Raw genomic sequence first — 18,903 nt, 5'->3', positions numbered from 1 at the left:
ATCCTAACTAGCACTAAAGATGATCTGACAGTGATTGACAGCCGAAAGTGAAAGGCTAAACTAAAGCCCACTCAAGCGACTTTTGGGTTGCCACCCAAAAACATTTTTTTTTTGTTTAAACAACCTTAATCTTGCCAAAATCACTTACAGTATCCGTCAAACATACGGATTCATCAGTTAATGTACAATCGAAATAAATAATAAGTGTCCCGGGAGAAACAACTAAATGGCGATAGAAAACCTTGCCTTTCATCCTGTTGTAGCTCTAACATACTTTGGCAAACCACCGCAGTCGCCGGTCACCCTTGCTGTTAACTGGTTATGATTCCCTCTGTACACAGATTATCAGTTAAATGTTCCAGAAAGCATGGAAAAGGGCCCAGGGAATGTGCTGTTTGTTCCTCAAGATACCTGAGATTTCATCCTCGTCCAGCTCCGACTGGAAGCTGCTTCTGTTCTCCCAGGTGGGGGGAGAGTACTTCTTCCTTGTCACGTACTGCCGGCCGATGGTCCTCTTGGCACTCTTGACCAGGTTTTTAGAAAGTGTCCTAAGGAGGAGGAGGAGAAGAGCGGGCGGGGGAGAGAGAAAGAGAGAAGATGTTTAGTGGGAGGGGGTGAGGAGGGCAGATATTTCTAAATACAGTACGTCACTCGGCTGAGCCAACAGCACAGCGTGTCCAGAAAGCAGTCAGCGAGGGAAGAAACCACTTGACATTCACTTCCTAGCAGCCCTGTTAACCCTTTCCAAGCCACGGGGATCCCCTTAATATTAAAACCGGAATATATCGGACATCTGAGCAAGGAGTCTCAGCCGCGTCGTCTTTTCCCGTACTGGGTCATTAAAACCGAAATAAATGATTTTTATCCGAAAATCGGCGATCGTCTAACCTTCCCTAGTCACCGCTCGTCCATCGATAGCTCATGGCTGCACTGACATGAAGCAGAGGTGACGTCATGGCCTTTCCTTCTTCATGCTTCCTTGACACCGTCCGTTAACTGTCTGGAGGATAACATTAGCATAGCTGGAGTGCTAAGGGCTAAGCTAGCCAAAATGGTCACATCGACTGTTCAGTCATTCAACGGTGTGGTCCAAGAAGGAGTGGTGGCGGGCTCATGTTTATAAACATAATATTATGTCTCAGATCACAATACAATAATAGAAATTTCACGGCTAATCTACCAACAACCATTCTATTTCGGCTGGCAAACTGTTAAAGCCCAAACGCTGCATTCCAGTACTCGGGAGGCAGCCGCCAGTAGTACTGTAGCAGGACATGGAATTTGACTTCTGAGGGAAGTCTCTATGCATAATTGACAGCCACAAATTCACCTGGAGTGCTGCGTGTTAACAAATTTAGGCCTAGAATTATTGAATGCTTTAACCAGTGAAAAATAGCAGATATCCCTCTAAGGCCCACGGTTGTAATATTACAACGTTTGTATTTTATCCAAAAAAAGGTTTAAATCATTTTATTTTAGCTCCCCCTACCACCTAAACACCACCATTGGATTCTATTGTTTAGTATTACAATGCCATTGGCCACAATATTTGCATATAAATACCCCCCACAGGGGCTGACATTCACACCCGCCACACCCGCTGAAATTCCAGAGTTTTGACGAACAACATCTCACTTTTTCATGGAAGCTATACCTCACAAAAACATAAGTAAAATGCCTGTACTATTTTTTTTGGTGATCATTAGAATGTCTAGAACATGTACATATGTTATTATTGTGAAAAATATCCCCCATATGTAAATTAGAGCATGATTTATGATTTTTGATTTATGGCTATAAAATCTTACAAAAACATTTTTTTGAAAAAAACATTACATTTTCCTCTGAATAGGACTCCTACAACACCATCTGATTTTTTTCAATTTTTTATTTCAAGTATTTCTTAATGCGGGCCTTAGAGGGATAGAAGGGATACAAGCTCACAGCGCGGCACCGAGTGCCGCGCTGCGAGCTTGTAGATCTGCTATTTTTGAAAAAGTCGTCAAAATGTGTGCAAATCTTTGACTTGTATGTATTTTTGTAACTCAAATGTTGCTTCTGGGAGGTCCCTGGAACTAAATATTTTGTGATGGGGGTCCGTGGCCAAATACATATCATTTTGGGGGTCCTTCACATGAAAAGGTTTGAGAACCACTGGCATAGTTGTCTCTCAAGAACAGACTAACTGAGCTCCAGTTAAGTGAAAAGGACCTTTTCTTTGACGTTGGCTAGCCAGATTGCTGACATATTAGAAACATAGGTTTTTTTTTTAAAACCTTCGAAGGATTCAAAAGACACAAGGTAAAAATTTAAATGTTCACGATTTTTCAAAAATAGCAGATCTACAAGCTCACAGTGAGCTTGTATATCTGCTATTTTTCAATAGTTAAAGCATAAAATAATGATACACAATAATGTGTACCCGTTCTAAATGGGTTTTAACACTTTCAATGCCACCTTTTCACCACTAGAGGGCACCCAGTGGCCATAGAAAACACCATAGAGATACGCTGGTATATGCACAAGCCATGCGCAGCCATGATGCGCCTGAACACTTTCCTTTGTGCATGTACAGGAACAGGATGAAGTTAGCTTGAAGTTAGCTATTGGCTAATTTGGCTACCAAGCATTTTAGAAGCCCTATTTTCGGCAATTTAGCCATGATTAAACCTTGCACACCTTATGGATATGCATGGAACAGAGAAAATGAGCTCTAAAGATCCTGGATTGCATTGGAGTGGATGGTAAATATCGGCGGTGCGACGCTCTCGCGGGCCGTGTAAACAGATGACGGCCGGCGGCGCGGCTCGAAAGAAAAAAAAAATTACAAAAGTATATATTTTTTAAAAAGCCGAACTAGTTCGGGATAGGCACCCAGGACGTTAATAATTATCCCGAACTAGTTCGGGATAGGCACAATAAGAGTTAATATCTCTCAATGGAGGGTTTTTAACCGAGCGAAACACGCACGCACACGCACAGACACACGTGACGCGCACGCACACGCACGCACGCACGCACACACACACACACACACACACACACACACACACACACACACACACACACACACACACACACACACACACACACACACACACACACACACACACACACACACACACACACACACACACACACACACACACACACACACACACACACACACAATAGAGGAGCTGACACATTTTCCGCTGCTGAATTATTCAGCAGGAGGAACCACCAGGCCAGGCCAGAAGAACAGAAGGAGTTGTGGAGTGAATGAGGGAGGTATGGAGGGAGGGAGGGAAGGGGAGACCAACTGAGGAGGTAATAATAGGCACAGGAGACAGACCGTTGTGTAACGGTTGGTACAAGATGGAGAGGCACTCTGACAGGGAACAAGGCGGAAGATGCAGCTGGTGGAATTAAACACTTCTTGAGCCGTATACACGTCGCCATGTGAAGATCAGCAGATCTACAAGCTCACAACACGTCGTACAAAGGGGATGCCAGGTTGAAAGTGGTTAAAAGAGGCTTGCTTTTTTTGGTTGCTTGTGTGACAGTAGCAGAGGGTCCGTCTCACTTACGCACGATCGCATGCACGCACGCACGCACGCACACACACACACACACACACACACACACACACACACACACACACACACACACACACACACACGCACGCACGCACGCACGCACGAATGTGAATTCTCCCCTTCGTATATAGGGTTGAATTTTATGACGCTTGGGTGTAAAAGAATGAGTGTGGACAAGTAGGACAAGAATAAAGCTGGGGGGCAAGCTTGTATATTTAAATAATAATAACACAGTCAAAGGCTAATGCCTCATTCACATGCAAAAATCAAACCTCGGTTCGAAGTGGAGCGGTGAATCTGAGCAGCTATACCCTGTGTGTGCGTGTGTGTGTGTGTGTGTGTGTGTGTGTTGAGTGTGCCTGGCCTGCACAAAACAGCGCCCCTCCTTTAACTAGTGTGTTGTGTGTGGCCACTCAAGGTATTGCCAGGCTACGGACACGGCCAGCCAGCCACCCACCCACAGACATACCCACGGACATACCTGTCTATTGGGAGCGCTTTCACCGCTCCAAAAAGCCAAGCTAATGGTTTGCTTGGTAATTCAATGTATTCTCTATGCAAACCAGCTTTTAAAATTTCCAAGCCCGAAAAATAAGCTTGGATTTTTTTTAAAGCTGGTTTGCATAGAGAATACATTGAATTACCAAGCAAACCATTAGCTTGGCTTCTCTCAGTGTGAATGCAGCATAAGGCAGGTTATCTCATCATGGACGTCGGTGCACTTGGACCAGAGTATGTGATGATGCACGTGTGGTTGAAATGTCACCAGCCGTTTCACAGCTGGACAATTCCTCGGTAGTGATAGGATAGATAGTGCTGATGTGACGTTGGCTCGCAGCAGCACTAGACAAGCGCCGTGCAGTTCAACACAATGGAGCCGTGTGTTTTTCTGGCTTTGCAGCTACTTCTGAGAGTGCACAAAATGTGTGCTGGGCTGGCTACAGCCAGTCTGTAACCTAATTTCAATATTATCTACTTAACGCTAGGGCATTCACCAAATATTTGAATATTCGAATATCAAAGTCACCATTCGATGTTGTTCACCGAAGTCGAATATTTGCTTCTTTTTTTTTCTCTCTCTTTAAAAAATATATAGTTTATAAAGCTTGGCTAGATAGGAAGTCATAAGAATGAGTTGTCAATGCCCCTGGTGGATGAATTTGTTAATGCTCTATACCAGGGGTTCTCAAACCTTTTTAGGTTGTGACCCCCAAAATAAACATATTTGAACTGGGGACCCCCACCCTGACAAGCACTTGGAATTGTAGGTATTAAATGGTAAATGGTAAATGGTGCATTTATATAGCGCTTTTAATCCAAAGCGCTTTACATAGATTGTGCATTACATTCACCCATTCACACACACATTCATACACCGGTGGCGGAGGAAGCCATGCAAGGCACCAACCTACTCACCGGAGGCAATTAGGGGTTCAGAGTCTTGCCCAAGGACCCTTCGACATTAACTCAGGGGGAGCCCGGATTCGAACTGGGAACCCTACGGGATTTATACCCTTCGTGCTCTAATACCAGTTTCTCTACCCCTGAGCTATGCCGCCCCTTTTTACATTTAATGTGACTCGGTTCCGCAGATAAATATTGTGAAAATAGCAGATCTACATGCTCACAACGCCTCGCAACGCGAGGCGTTGTGAGCATGTAGATCGGCTGTTTTCACAATGTTCACCTCTTGCTTACTTAAAGGTGATACACCATGAAATTTCACTTTTCCTATTTTAAAACCTTTTTTTGGGGTCCCACTAGCACCTTATATCCTCACAAAGTCCCATTTCAGACCGTTGTGTCTTTCTCTGGTTTTGGGAAGGTGGAGGTTAAAAGCATTCCACGGGTTCTCAAAACAGGCTGTCCAGATTTTGCGCAGTTCAGGCCAAAGGTGGTACTGCAGCTGAAAATGCTCTGAGAGCCATTCAAAAATGAGAGGCCCACTATTCAGGAGTGGTAATTTAGCCTCAAACCTTTTGAAAAACGTTTTTGGGACATAAACAATATGACATAAATACTTTTTAAATGCATGGTGTATGACCTTTAATATTTGACAGTTTGGCCAGTCCTGTCGAATATTCGACTATTCGAATACTTTGAGGTTGAGGCGTTGTGAGCTTGTAGATTGGCTATTTTTGGCAAAGAGCTTTGGTGTAGAAGGGAAAAAGAGCAGACTAAGAACGAGAGTGAAATGTCAAGTTTATTATTATGGTTCAAGTGGTTAAATATCTGAAAACACAAATTGACATGAATCCACAATACACTGATGATTGTGCTGTCAAACAATGAAACTACGGAATATGGAAATCTATGAGAGAGGTTGTGGGGGTCCCTGCTTCATCTATCTCTCAATAAAGGGGTCCTTGGCCTGAAAACATTGAAGACCCCTGATTTAGGGGGACAGTATAGAGCGGACAGGAAGCTAAGGACAGAGGGGTGGGGGTAGAATGGACATTCAAACAAAGGTTTCCAGCTGCAATTGCACCACGGACATTGCATCTATGCGGTCGACACATTATCTGGTGTGCTGTGCTCCACTATCAAGTACTGAACGAACATGAGTAGCGCGAGTGCTCTTACTTGAGTGACTGGTTCTTGTCCTTGGTCTTGTGCTCCACGACCAGCTTGCCACTCTGGCCCACCGTGAAGGCGAAGGTTCCCTGGACGTGCTGAGGGTAGCGCAACTTGTGCATGTGTTTCCTGAACACCTCCGCCAGGTCCGATGCTACCTCCTCATCGAACGCGATCTTCATCAGCTGCAGGCGAAACGTGAAGATATATATATATATATATATATTATTTTGTTATTAAGTAATTGCTACAAAGTCTTTCTTCAGTAATAGGGGTCTTCTCATCTCTCCAGCTCTTTAGTAAACAGAAAATACATTTTCAGGTGGGTCACCAATTCCATCCCATCAGGAGAGAGAACCCACTATCAGCTTCATTTGATAGTGTTCCAGAAACAGTTTTGTACATTTTGTTTCTGTTTAACCCATTCAGAACGGGTACACATTATAGTGTATTATTATTTTATGCTTTAACTATTGAAAAATAGCAGATATACAAGCTCACAGCATGGCACCGAGTGCCGCGCTGCGAGCTTGTAGATCTGCTATTTATTTTTTTAAATCAGAATTTTGACCTGATTCTATAAGTGTCTTTTGAATCCTTCTAAGACTTTTTGAAAAACCTATGTTTCTATGTCAGCAATCTGGCCAGCCATCGTCAAAGAAAAGGTCCTTTTCACTTTCCAGGGACCCCCCAGAAGCTAAATTTGAGTTACAAACGTTCGCTTTGAAAATACATATTATGTTCAAAGATTTGCACACATTTTCACGACTTTAAAAAAAATAGCAGATCTATAAGCTCGCGCTGTGAGCTTGTATATCTGCTATTTTTCACTGGTTAAAACATTTAATAATTCTAGGCCTAAATGGGTCACTTCCCGTTTCACTGTTTATCCTGTAGCAGTTCTCTCTCCCAATTGGATAAGATTGTCATTCTGACCCGAAAATGTATTTTGTTTTCCCTAAAGAGCTGAAGAGTTTGGGGAGTTACTGAACAAACACTATAGCAATTGCTATTGGAATATACAGTAGAGCTATTTACTTTAACACTTAGGCTATTTGAACAAAATGCACTGTCACTTAAAAACACCTTTAATGAGAACAGCTTGGCAAGGACTACAGAGAAGAAGAGTGTCGTAAAACCTGTCTGACATGATCAGCATTTGAGGCCAAATGCAACGTAGCAAATGACTGATACTTGGCTACAGTAATATGTCTTTGGCAGAGAACCAACCATACTGAGGAGGTACTCTTCTTTTCTAAAAAATCAAACCTCGGTTCGAAGTGAAGCGGTGAATCTTAGTATAGAATTGTCTGGAGAGCCGGTATGACATTTCCTACTACATTTTTCAACTCTTTTGTGGCCTACTATATTTGCCCGACATCTTTCTGGTGGTGTCGTACAACTGTTTCATTTGTTTCTTGCTGCTTCCTCTGCTTCTTCTGCTAGATTTTCAATGTATTTCCTCTTGTCTGCCTTAATGCTCCTTTTTACCATTCTGTTGACATCTGTATATTCTTATTGTGCCTTTGCTTTTGCTCTTGTGCGGCTATTTGTCACTGCTGCTTTCTTCTCTTTTCTTACTTGAATCTTTTGTTGGGTTTCTATAGATATCCACTCCTTTTGTTGATAATATTCTACATGTACAGGACAGATAAAACCTCTATTCTGAATTGTTATTTGAATAAGGTTTTCATAGTAGCATTAGTTGTGGATGCAGTAGGTGAGAACTATTGCATGTACAGGACAGATAAAACCTGAGGGCCGAATTATCATGTGAAGCTTGACCAATCCTCAAAGTATCCAATCATCAGACCGGGAGGGACACTACACACACATATTCTGGACGTACAGGACAGATAAAACCTGTTCATTCTGGACTGAAATGACCATATATGGACATGGGACACACATTTTGCTTTTTGAAAAAGCCTATTCATTCTGGACTGATATTCTGGACGTACGGGACAGATAAAACCTGTTCATTCTGGACTGAAATGACCATACATGGACATGAGGTGACAGACATTTTGTTTTTGAAAAAACCTGTTCATTCTGGACTGAAATGACCATATATGGGCATGGGACACACAAAGCCACTCATTGGAAGCGGCTTTCACCGCTTCAAAAAACTAAATGGCTGGTAAGAATACATAGATAATTTGGGGTTTATGTGGATATTGAGGGGAAAAGATAAGATTCAGGAGGGGTGGGTACCTGGAAGGTACAGGAACGAAGCTGTAGGCCCTCCTGAATGAACTGGTCCATGGGTAAAGATACCGAGATCCTCTTCTCCTTGGTCAGCGAGGCGACGGGGAACGAACGAGTGACCACCTGCTCACCCACTGCAAGTGGAACAGTGTACGTGCTAGTCAGTGGTGGAAAATCTGATCTTTGACCTGAGTAAAAGTATCAATACTGCATTATACAGGGTTCCCACACATCTTTACCAGTTAATTTCCAAAACTTTTCCAGAATATTTAACCCGATTTCCAGGTATATATAAACATTCAGCTCAATAACAAGTCGCTTACAATGCCCAAAGACAGGTAGTGTTTGCCAGTGGTTCTCAACCTTTTCAGGCTGTGTCCCCCTAAATAATCATATTTGAACTGGGGACCCCCCCCCCCCCCCCCACCCTGACGAGCACTAAGAGTTGAGGAATTTAGTATAATACGGTTCTATTGTGAAAATAGCCGATCTACATGCTCACAACGCCTCGCAACGCAAGGCGTTGTGAGCATGTAGATCTGCTATTTTCACAATTTCTGCCTCTAATATTTGACAATTTGGCCAATGTTTAATTTGTCATTTCAGAGGTATTAACAAAATCAATAACCAAAGAAAATGCATAGCTATTTTTTCCAGGACCTTCCAGGACCCTTGATCAATTCCAAAACTTTTCCAGTACTGAAAAAATATTTTTCTAATTACAAAATATTTCCAGGAATTTCATGACCGTGGGAACCCTGATTATAGAAATACTCTCTTACAAGTAAAAGTCCGGAATTCAAAATGTACTTGAGTAAAAGTAGGAAAGCGTTTGCATCAAAATGTACAAAAAGTACAAAATGTTTGCAAAGTAGATCTGCTATTTTCAAACATTTTGTAAATATGTAAATCTGTGAGGGAACGTGTCCCCTCTTTACTCTAACTGCGTGGCTTCCCCCATCCCCCTCCCCGCTCACCCAGCGGGTCGGTGGGTGTGCCCTTGAAGATGAGCCGGTAGTTGGTGAGGAAGATGGCCCCCTCGGCGGGCAGCAGGGGCGGACCGCCCATGGCCCCCGTGGCCTCCTCGCGGCCGTCCGAGATCAGGTGCACCCGCATGCCGTCCATCACCAGCTCCTCCCCGGGGAGCAGCGAGGGCGTCAGCAGCTTGGGCTGGAGGGGGGAGGGAGGGAGGGGGAGACAAGAGAGGGGAGGGGAGAGGGGAGGGGAGGGGAGGGGAGGGGAGGGGAGGGGAGGGGAGGGGGGGAGGGGAGGAGGGGAGGGGAGGGGAGGGGAGGGACAAGAGGTTGAATGGAAGAGGACAAGAGGGGAGGTGGTGGAGACGGTGAGGAGCGTCGTTAGCATTTCATGTCCGAGCAGGGCAGCCGATAGGGCATTCACCAAATATTTGAATATTCGAATATCAACGTCACCATTCGACGTTGTTCACCGAAGTCGAATATTTTTTTTTTTTTTATTGTTTTCTCTTTAAAAAAATATATAGTTTATAAAGCTTGGCTAGATAGGAAGGCATAAGAATGAGTTGTCAATGCCCCTGGTGGATGAATTTGTTAATGCTCTATACCAGGGGTTCTCAAACCTTTTCAGGGCGTGACCCCCAAAATAAACATATTTGAACTGGGGACCCCCACCCTGACAAGCACTTGGAATTGTAGGTATTCCATTTAATGTGACTCGGTTCCGCAGATAAATATTGTGAAAATAGCAGATCTACATGCTCACAACGCCTCGCAGCGCGAGGCGTTGTGAGCGTGTAGTTCTGCTATTTTCACAATATTCGTCTTGCTTACTTAATATCTGACAGTTTGGCCAGTCCTGTCGAATATTCGACTATTCGAATACTTTGAGGTCGAATAATTCGAATACTAAAAATCACTATTCGTGAATGCCCTAGTAGCCGACTACATTTTATGACCAAACGAGCCAGAATCTATGAATTCAACAGACACACACAACCATGGAAGCATGCCTTCACAACCATGCTTATTTATAGTGCAAGTCACTAGCTGCATGACTTGTATTTCACTCCGATATCAGCACACCAGAAAGTCGTTATTTGATGAGTGAAAAATAAGTCTCTTGAGTGTGTAAGGTATTTGATATCTGTTGCATATAAACACAAACAGTACTTTTGATATGTAGGCTGGCCCATATTGGTGGGATTTTGGCACCGGTAACCTCAAATAAGCGAGCAAATACACAAAAAGGAAAAGATATCCATTAATATATCCACTGGGGTGTGTTTATAGAATGGGATGTAGGCCATCTAATCTCAGAATGATCTAAAAAAAAGGGAAAAAGGAAAAGAAAAAGCCATCTTTAGAACTGGATTGTGTCCTTTCTTTGAGGGAGCAAAGGGCTTGTTTAGAGCAATCTATAATTTGCACATGCAGTACAGTACAGGGATTGGATGGTGAGGTATTCTAAATATGAACAAGAGCATGTCTTTGTTGACTGTCAACAAGTCTGTTTTAAAGTCTTAAAGAGACATTTCTCCGCTTTGACATTGCTACCTTTTTCTCCATGATACTAATTATTTCCTGAATTACATGTTTTGTATTCCATTTCAGAATTGGTCACAAAACACCCAACGCCACACATACTAGTGATAGGCACACAAAAGGCATGCACTAGAGTATGTATACAGGGCGTTCGGTGGGCAGTGATAGTGAAATGTGGATGCCGATGTGCTGTGGGAATTACATGCTTTGTGTGTGGTGCCAGTTGCAACTAGTCACAACTACAGTGCCAAACGTGTCGAGACAAGCTCAGCTCAGCCTCTGTCCCTCTCTCCGATAGCGAGGAGCATACCGCTCCTCGCGGGGGTTAAAAAAACAAGGCTAACAGCACCCTTCAAAACTGAAGGCACGCCAGTCAAACGTCTTAAAAAGTCACACGCCAACAGATGGAGAGGTAAGGGGGGAAACTACGTCAACCAGCATGCACTGCTCACGGCGTGCTGTGAGTCACACGGTGCTGTCAGTGGAGACAGACGTACCTGCCGTGACACTGTGAGACTGAGCTGTGGGGATTGGTGGAGAGGGGGGTGGGCGTGGCTGGCCTGGGTTCTGCATGGCCTTTGTCCAGCGGAACGTAAAAATAGGAATTGGTTACCTTTTGGATCGGGGGCAGTCGCTTACTCTCCCTGTGGACTGCATCCAGCGTCTCAATGTGCATCTGAACGATGTCTGGAGGGAGAAGGGTGACGTATTCAGAAAAATCTGCAATCAGGAATCCTCAAACAAGATGGCACATTTCATGTGTTCTCCACCTTTATGTTCGATCACAGGGGTTCACCCAGGGGTCATCGCCATGCTGGCTTGTGGTGGACATTTTTGTCAAAATAACAATGTTTCCATGGACATACAGAATGAGTGGACAATAATATTACCAGAAACACATAAAGAGCTTCAGTAGCTCTGAATGGCCATAACAGGTCTGTAACCCTGAGAGTGTTCAAATGGAACCAGTGTACAAACGGTTCCATTTGTACACTCTGAGTTAAGGGGGGTCCTTGCAAATAAAACATTTGAGAATCACTAGGCCTAGTGGAATCCTAAAGTGCCATAGGGTCATAGTAAATCATATTCTGAAGAAATGGAGACTTGACATTCAGTAATTGGGTATTATGATAAAAAATAAGAACATGCTGTGTAAAAAAGAAAATCTAAAATATGCCACAGACATATTTGTCCGTGTAATGATAATGCAAATGCATTTTAACCCATTTAGGCCAAGAATTATTGAATGCTTTAACCAGTGAAACATAGCAGATATACAAGCTCAAAGCGCGGCACCGAGTGCCGCGCTGCGAACTTGTAGATCTGCTATTTTTGAAAAAGTCGTGAAAATGTGTGCAAATCTTTGAATATATGTATTTTCAAAGCGAACGTTTGTAACTCAAATTCTGCTTCTGGGTGGTCCCTGGAACTAAATATTTTGAGATGGGTGTCCGTGGCCAAATAAATATCATTTTGGGGGTCCTTCACATGAAAAGGTTTGAGAACCACTGACATAGTAGTCTCTCAAGAACAGATTAACTGAGCTCCAGTTAAGTGAAAAGGACCTTTTCTTTGATGATGGCTGACCAGATTGCTGACATAGAAACATAGGTTTTTCACAAAATCTTAGAAGGATTCAAAAGACACTTATAGAATCGGTTCAAAATTCTAATTTTCACGATTTTTCAAAAATAGCAGATCTACAAGCTCGCAGCTATATTAACAGCTATATCCCCGTTTTCCTTAGCCCCTCCCCCGCGGCACCCAGCCCTGCGTGTGCATGCATACGCTGTACCTGGTATCATGGTGTGCAGGGCTTTGAGGTGCTCGTTGGTCACTCCGCTCTCATTACACACTTTGTCTACGAAGCGGTTGATGAAGCGCACCACAGAGTTGGCCACGTCAGAGCTCTCGGCGTCCTCGAAGCCACTCTCCGTGTCGTAACTCTCTGCCATGCTGCCAGCGATACTGCCGATGGGCGAAAGCATAAATCACATAGAACCACTGAGCTGATGACAATATGAACACAACTGATTCTGGTAGGTGTTTTCAAACAGTTGAGGTAAGTTCCTTCCCCAAAAGAAAATGTATTAATAATATTCCAAATGATTCCATTCTCAACAATGTTAATTTTGCGTCTTATAAAGGTCATTGTCTGTTGACACGTGCATGTGTGTGTGTGTGTGTGTGTGTGTGTGTGTCCTGTCAGTCCTTTTCCAGAGCTAATCTCGCTAACCGCTGTGCACTCTGCCAATAATAAGACGTACGTACCATAGACTGTAGAAAAATATGGACGGCGCGACACCATTGCTTTCTATGCAGCGTAAATGAGGTTTTCTTGTCCCTTGTATGGGTGACGCCATCATTGTTTGAAAGGTACCCCAGGAATCATAAGGAATGCTATTGGCTGCCAACGGTCACGTGGAATTGCAGGGATACATGGGAGAATGTGGTCGGAGCCTCCCGAAATACAGCACACGAAGAAGAGAAGAACACAGCCGGCTGGTATCAGCTCCCCTCCCCCCGCAAATCTATCAAGTTTAACATAAATGGGACCATATTTGCTCAAAACGCATATCATGGTGATTGAAAGGGAGTTTTTCACTAGCGACAGGAACCATAAAGTATTTATGACAACGTTTATCAAGGTTAGAAAATCAAAGGGGAAGACGAATAGGGTCCAATGTAGACAAATTCTTTTTGGTACCTCGCGGGGGGAAAACAGCGCAACTAGCGGCCAATCATAGGAACTTTGACTTCCGTGTTTGCTTCAGATAAAATCCTGGCAACGACACGCCTGGTACGTACGTATGCAGTATGTGGGTGGGCAGGTTGGCACTATTCCGAGGTGCCAACTTGCGCCTTATTATATATATATCAGGTAGCACTTGTTGGTGACGACACCCTGTGTTATTTCAAGGGTTTTCCCATTGGATTACGTAAACCCAGACAAACAGATACGCCACATACAAGTAATAATATGCATCCAATTTATAACGCTCGTCTTGGTACTCAAAGTCGCTTTACAAGACAAAACAAACAAAAACTAGAAAGATGCAATTGGAAGTTGCAAGGGTGGTTGCCGTTGACTCTAATGGGGATCAGCAGGCCAATCCTGATTGGCCTGATTGGTCAGTGTGCACTTGACCACCCCTCCACCACTCTCCCATTGAACTCAATGGGCTTCCTCTATAATGGTGAAGTCACCGAGAACGCTGCTTCATGATTGGCTAGAGTGTATCGAGGAGGAAAATAATAAGAAAGCTGGGCTAGAACTATAATGTGTTTGTTGCCTACAGCAACCAAACTAACAAAAACACTTTAAGAGAATAACTAGTTAAAAGGCTAAAAACTATGCAAAGAAAACATAAAAATTAAAAGGCAAAAAGGGAAAGTTAGGCCAAGTTAGTAGAGACAGCCCACTCTCCATATGGGCAAGACTGATTTAATCGATATGATGCAAAAGTGGTGATAATTACTCTCTCTCTTGTTGAGGAATGGTCTTTTTGAACGGTGATAACCGCTCCTACATCTGGCTTTCTATGCATGTATGTATGTGTGTATGTGTGTGTGTGTGTATGTATGTGTGTGTGTGTGTATATCTGTCCCTCAGTCACACAGAGCTTGGAATTGGCCAAGCTTCGCGAGATGCTTTATGAAACTAGAAAGGCAGTTCCTGCAGAAACTGTGTGGGCTCGCTGTAAACAAGTATATTATGTACAGTAGAAAATATAACCATCCCTCCTTCAGCTCAATCCCGAGCATAAATGGTAAGAGAGAATTAATTTCCCATAGGAATCTACTGGGATACTGGTTGTTCACAAATCTAAAACAGTATAAAAATGTGTCAAGAGAAAAGTACAAGCAATAATAACTGTGTAAAGCTGAATAAGTTGAAGTCTGTATAAAACTTCTAGCTCAAAGAATGTAGGAGTAGTAGGATGCCAAAAAAGGTGGCGGAATAAATATGAATTGAGCAGAATGAGCACAACTAGTTAACTCATAAAATGCTGTTATGTTTCTAATGCAAATGTTTTTCCACACTTGGTAAAATCATAATCCCATGCAGCTATGCCGAGTGACGTCACCACCATTATGAGCTCAGAGAATCAAGCGGCAAAAGTAATTGAAGCCAGAAGAGTATATGACTTTGTCTACGTTTTGCGCAGAGCTGAAGTTGTTGTTGTTTGGTCAGGGTGGAGAAAAAAGGAACAGTTTGTTTAGAAGCATTTGCGGTGGACGATGGAGGGGCCGGACTCATCGTATTCCTGCTTGCTGATCCACATCTGCTGGAAGGTGGACAGGGAAGCCAAGATAGAACCTCCGATCCAGACAGAGTACTTACGCTCTGGCTGCGCAATGATCTTGATCTTCATGGTGGACGGGGCCAGGGATGTGATCTCTTTCTGTATCCTGTCAGCAATGCCTGGGTACATGGTGGAACCTCCAGACAGCACAGCGTTGGTGTACAGGTCCTTACGGATATCCAAATCACACTTCATGATGCTGTTGTAGGTGGTCTCATGGATACCACAGGACTCCATACCAAGGACGCGAGGCTGGAAGAGGACCTCTGGGCACCGGAACCTCTCATTGCCGATGGTGATGACCTGTCCATCGGGCAGCTCGTATCGCCTCTCTAAGGAGGAAGAGGAGGCAGCGGTGTCCATCTCCTGCTCAAAATCCAAGGCGACATAGCACAGCTTCTCCTTGACGTCACGCACAATTTCCCTCTCGGCTGTGGTGGTGAAGCAGTAAGCTCGCTCTGTCAGGATCTTCATGAGGTAGTCTGTGAGGTCACGGCCAGCCAGATCCAGACGCAGCATGGCATGGGACAGGGCATAGCCCTCGTAGATGGGAACTACGTGGGTCACACCGTCACCTGAGTCCATAACAATACCGGTGGTACGCCCAGAGCTATACAGGGACAGCACGGCCTGGATGGCAACGTACATATCCGGGGTGTTGAAGTTCTCGAACATGATCTGGGTCATCTTCTCCCTATTGGCTTTGGGGTTCATGGGGGCCTCTGTGAGCAGGACAGGGTGCTCCTCTGGGGCAACTCTCAGCTCGTTGTAGAATGTGTGGTGCCAGATCTTCTCCATGTCATCCCAGTTGGTGACAATCCCGTGCTCGATGGGGTACTTCAGTGTTAGGATACCTCTCTTGCTCTGGGCTTCGTCACCAATATAGGTTTCTTTCTTGCACATACCCAGCATCACTCCCTGATGCCTGGGCCGACCCACGATGGAGGGGAAGACAGAACGAGGGGCATCGTCTCCTGCAAATCCAGCTTTGCATATACCGGTTCCATTGTCAAAAACCAGTGCAGCATTTTCCTCTTCCATGGCTTTTCTCTACCTAATCCCCCTTCTTTTACCTTTACTTCTATAGTTAACTTTTAAATCTAGTTTCTTCCTAATAAAATTGCTTTTATTTTGTTTGTTTTGTAAAGCGACTTTTGAGTATTAAGAAAAGCGCTATATAAATTAAATCGTATTTACAGTACTATTATTATGACTGGCCTTTGGACAGGGACCTCATCTTTTAAAGGAACCTTTCTGGGTTCTTCTGTCCCTTTTATGTTTTTTGTTGTGATGTTGAAATGATGTGGACATGATGTAGACGTCCAAAGTTGGGCCCTGAGAAGACCTTTTTCACTTGTCAAGACAACCCCCTCATCACCCTCAGAGAGAGAGAGAGTGTGTGTGTGTGTGTGTGTGTGTGTGTGTGTGTGCGTGCGTGCGTGCGTGCGTGCGTGCGTGCGTGCGTGCGTGCGTGCGCGCGCGTGCGCTTGTTACTTGCGGCAGCAAAGTGCACAAGTACAGCGTTCGGTGGCGTATCAGTCGCGTATCTGTCTGTGTTCGCGCCCGCAGCCAATCAGGGACCAGCATTTCTGGTGATGTCACCATCAACAGCCAATGAGGGACCAGCATTCTTGGTGACGTCACCATCAACAAGTGCGACCTGATATAAGTAACAAGGCGTGCTCTGCTGGCGCACAAGTAGCCCATACATGGCCACAAGTGCACAAGGCCCAAGTTGGCACCTCAACAGAGTGCAGTCTAGTTAATAAGAAGTGCTGCTGAACAAGTCCAACTTGGCAACCTGGTACCCATCAGAACATGACCCAGACTGTATCCTACACCCAGTCCCACATGACAAAGAGACAGTTGCACACGTCTTGCGTGTGTGAATGCGTGCGTGAGTGTGAGTGCATGCACCAAATATTCGAATATTAGAACATTCGAATATCAAAGTCACTATTCGACGTTGTTCACCGAAGTCGAATATTCGCTTATTTTATTTTATTGTTTTCTCTTTAAAAATTATATAGTTTATAAAGCTTGGCTAGATAGGAAGTCATAAGAATGAGCTGTCAATGCCCCTGGTGGATGAATTTGTTAATGCTCTATACCAGGGGTTCTCAAACCTTTTTAGGCCGTGACCCACAAAATAAACATATTTGAACTGGGGACTCCCATCCTGAAAAGCACTTGGAATTGTAGGTATTACATTTAATGTGGCTCGGTTCTGCAGATAAATATTGTGAAAATAGCAGATCTACATGCTTGCGAGGCGTTGTGAGCATGTAGATCGGCTATTTTCACAATGTTCGCCTCTTGCTTACTTAATATTTGACAGTTTGGCCAGTCCTGTCGGATATTCGACTATTGGAATACTTAGAGGTCGAATAATTCGAATACTAAAAATCACTATTGGTGAAAGCCCTAATACACGTGTGTCTTGAGCGTGCGTTACCTGTTGGTGACGTAGCTGTTGCTGACGCTCTCCACGTCTCCGAGGCCCGAGCTGCGTAGCAGGCGGTTCTTGCTGGTGTCCAGCGGCAGCAGCAGGTAGCTCATCCTGTTGGCGTAGTGGATGGCCTGGCTGAACACCGTGCTCTCCTCCTTCTGCACGCGCTCCGTCTGCATGTCCTTGCTGAGCGTGGGCCACAGGCGGCTCTGCTCCGACGCCAGCTGCAGAGCGCTCACCCCCGCCCAGCCGCCGCCTTCCATCCCTTCCTGCGGAAACAGGAGGGACGACGTCTGAGTGACGATCCGGCTCGGAGGACGAAGGCCGTACGCGAAGAAAACCTTTTCGGCTAGGCCTGTCACAATTATTATTACATAATAATCGTCTAACACAATTAAATCGCTAATCGCGATTATTTGAGTGACAATTATTAATCGTCATGCAAAATGTCACAATCGTGACAGCCCTATTTTCAGCCACCTGCCAAGGTGACTGGAAGGCAAAATTCAACAGCCAGGTGACTTACATTCACAACCAGATGATTTACGTATAACATAAAGTGCGGTCTGCATTCGTTTACAGGGTTCCCACACATTTTTACCAATGAATTTCCAAAACTTTTCCAAAACTTTTCCAGAATATTTAACCCAATTTCCAAGACTATTATAACAATAATTCCGCTAAATAACAAGTCGCTTACGCAATGCCTAAAGACAGGTAGTGTATGCCAGTGGTTCTCAACCTTTTCAGGCTGTGACCTCAGAAATAATCATATTTTAACTGGGGACCCCCCACCCTGACGAGCAGTAAGTTGAGGCATTTTGTATAACACGGTTCTATTGTGAAAATAGCCGATCTACATGCTCAATGTAGATCTGCTATTTTCACAATTTCTGCCTCTAATATTTGACAATTTGGCCCATGATTAATTTGTCATTTCAGGGGTATTAACAAAATCAATAACAAAGACAATGCATAGCTATTTTTTCCAGGACCTTCCAGGACCCTTGATCAATTCCAAAAAATTTCCAATATTTTTCTAATTTCAAAATATTTCCGGGAATTTCATGACCGTGGGAACCCTGTTCGTACCAAGTTAGCCTGCTGCTCTCCGTCCTCCGTCTCCAGATAGAGGGCCCTGATCTGATTCTGGACATCGCTGTAAAACATGGCCTCCCAGAACTGCATGTTGGTCCACACCATGTGCTCCTGCACACAGCTGTAGGCGAACTGAGTGATGCCAGCCCCCAGTTTCTGACAGACAGACA

General features: G+C 44.2%; 2 protein-coding genes across 5 annotated transcripts in view; both read right to left on the bottom strand.

The window, feature by feature from the left end:
* sbf1 (SET binding factor 1) overlaps positions 1-18,903 on the bottom strand; it is a 135,675-nt gene that overhangs the window by 39,674 nt on the left and 77,098 nt on the right. For all 4 annotated transcript variants that reach the window (XM_080754773.1, XM_080754774.1, XM_080754775.1 and 1 more), the window contains 8 exons: positions 18,728-18,889; positions 17,642-17,904; positions 12,675-12,847; positions 11,493-11,566; positions 9,338-9,530; positions 8,367-8,494; positions 6,162-6,337; positions 412-548 (listed from right to left, as the gene is read on the bottom strand). In XM_080754773.1, coding sequence (XP_080610899.1) covers positions 412-548; positions 6,162-6,337; positions 8,367-8,494; positions 9,338-9,530; positions 11,493-11,566; positions 12,675-12,847; positions 17,642-17,904; positions 18,728-18,889 — 1,306 coding nt within the window. The remainder of the gene's footprint in view (positions 1-411; positions 549-6,161; positions 6,338-8,366; positions 8,495-9,337; positions 9,531-11,492; positions 11,567-12,674; positions 12,848-17,641; positions 17,905-18,727; positions 18,890-18,903) is intronic.
* On the bottom strand, positions 15,100-16,227 carry LOC308309264 (actin, cytoplasmic 1-like; the record flags this gene model as incomplete). Its single annotated transcript, XM_080754786.1, has 1 exon — positions 15,100-16,227. The coding sequence occupies one exon, from the start codon at positions 16,225-16,227 to the stop codon at positions 15,100-15,102; it is 1,128 nt and encodes a 375-aa protein (XP_080610912.1).

Source organism: Nannobrachium achirus (assembly GCF_963921795.1).
Source record: "Nannobrachium achirus genome assembly, chromosome: 23".
Lineage (NCBI taxonomy): Eukaryota > Metazoa > Chordata > Actinopteri > Myctophiformes > Myctophidae > Nannobrachium > Nannobrachium achirus.
Note: the sequence above shows the minus strand (reverse complement) of the source record. Positions and strands in the feature narration are given on the sequence as shown.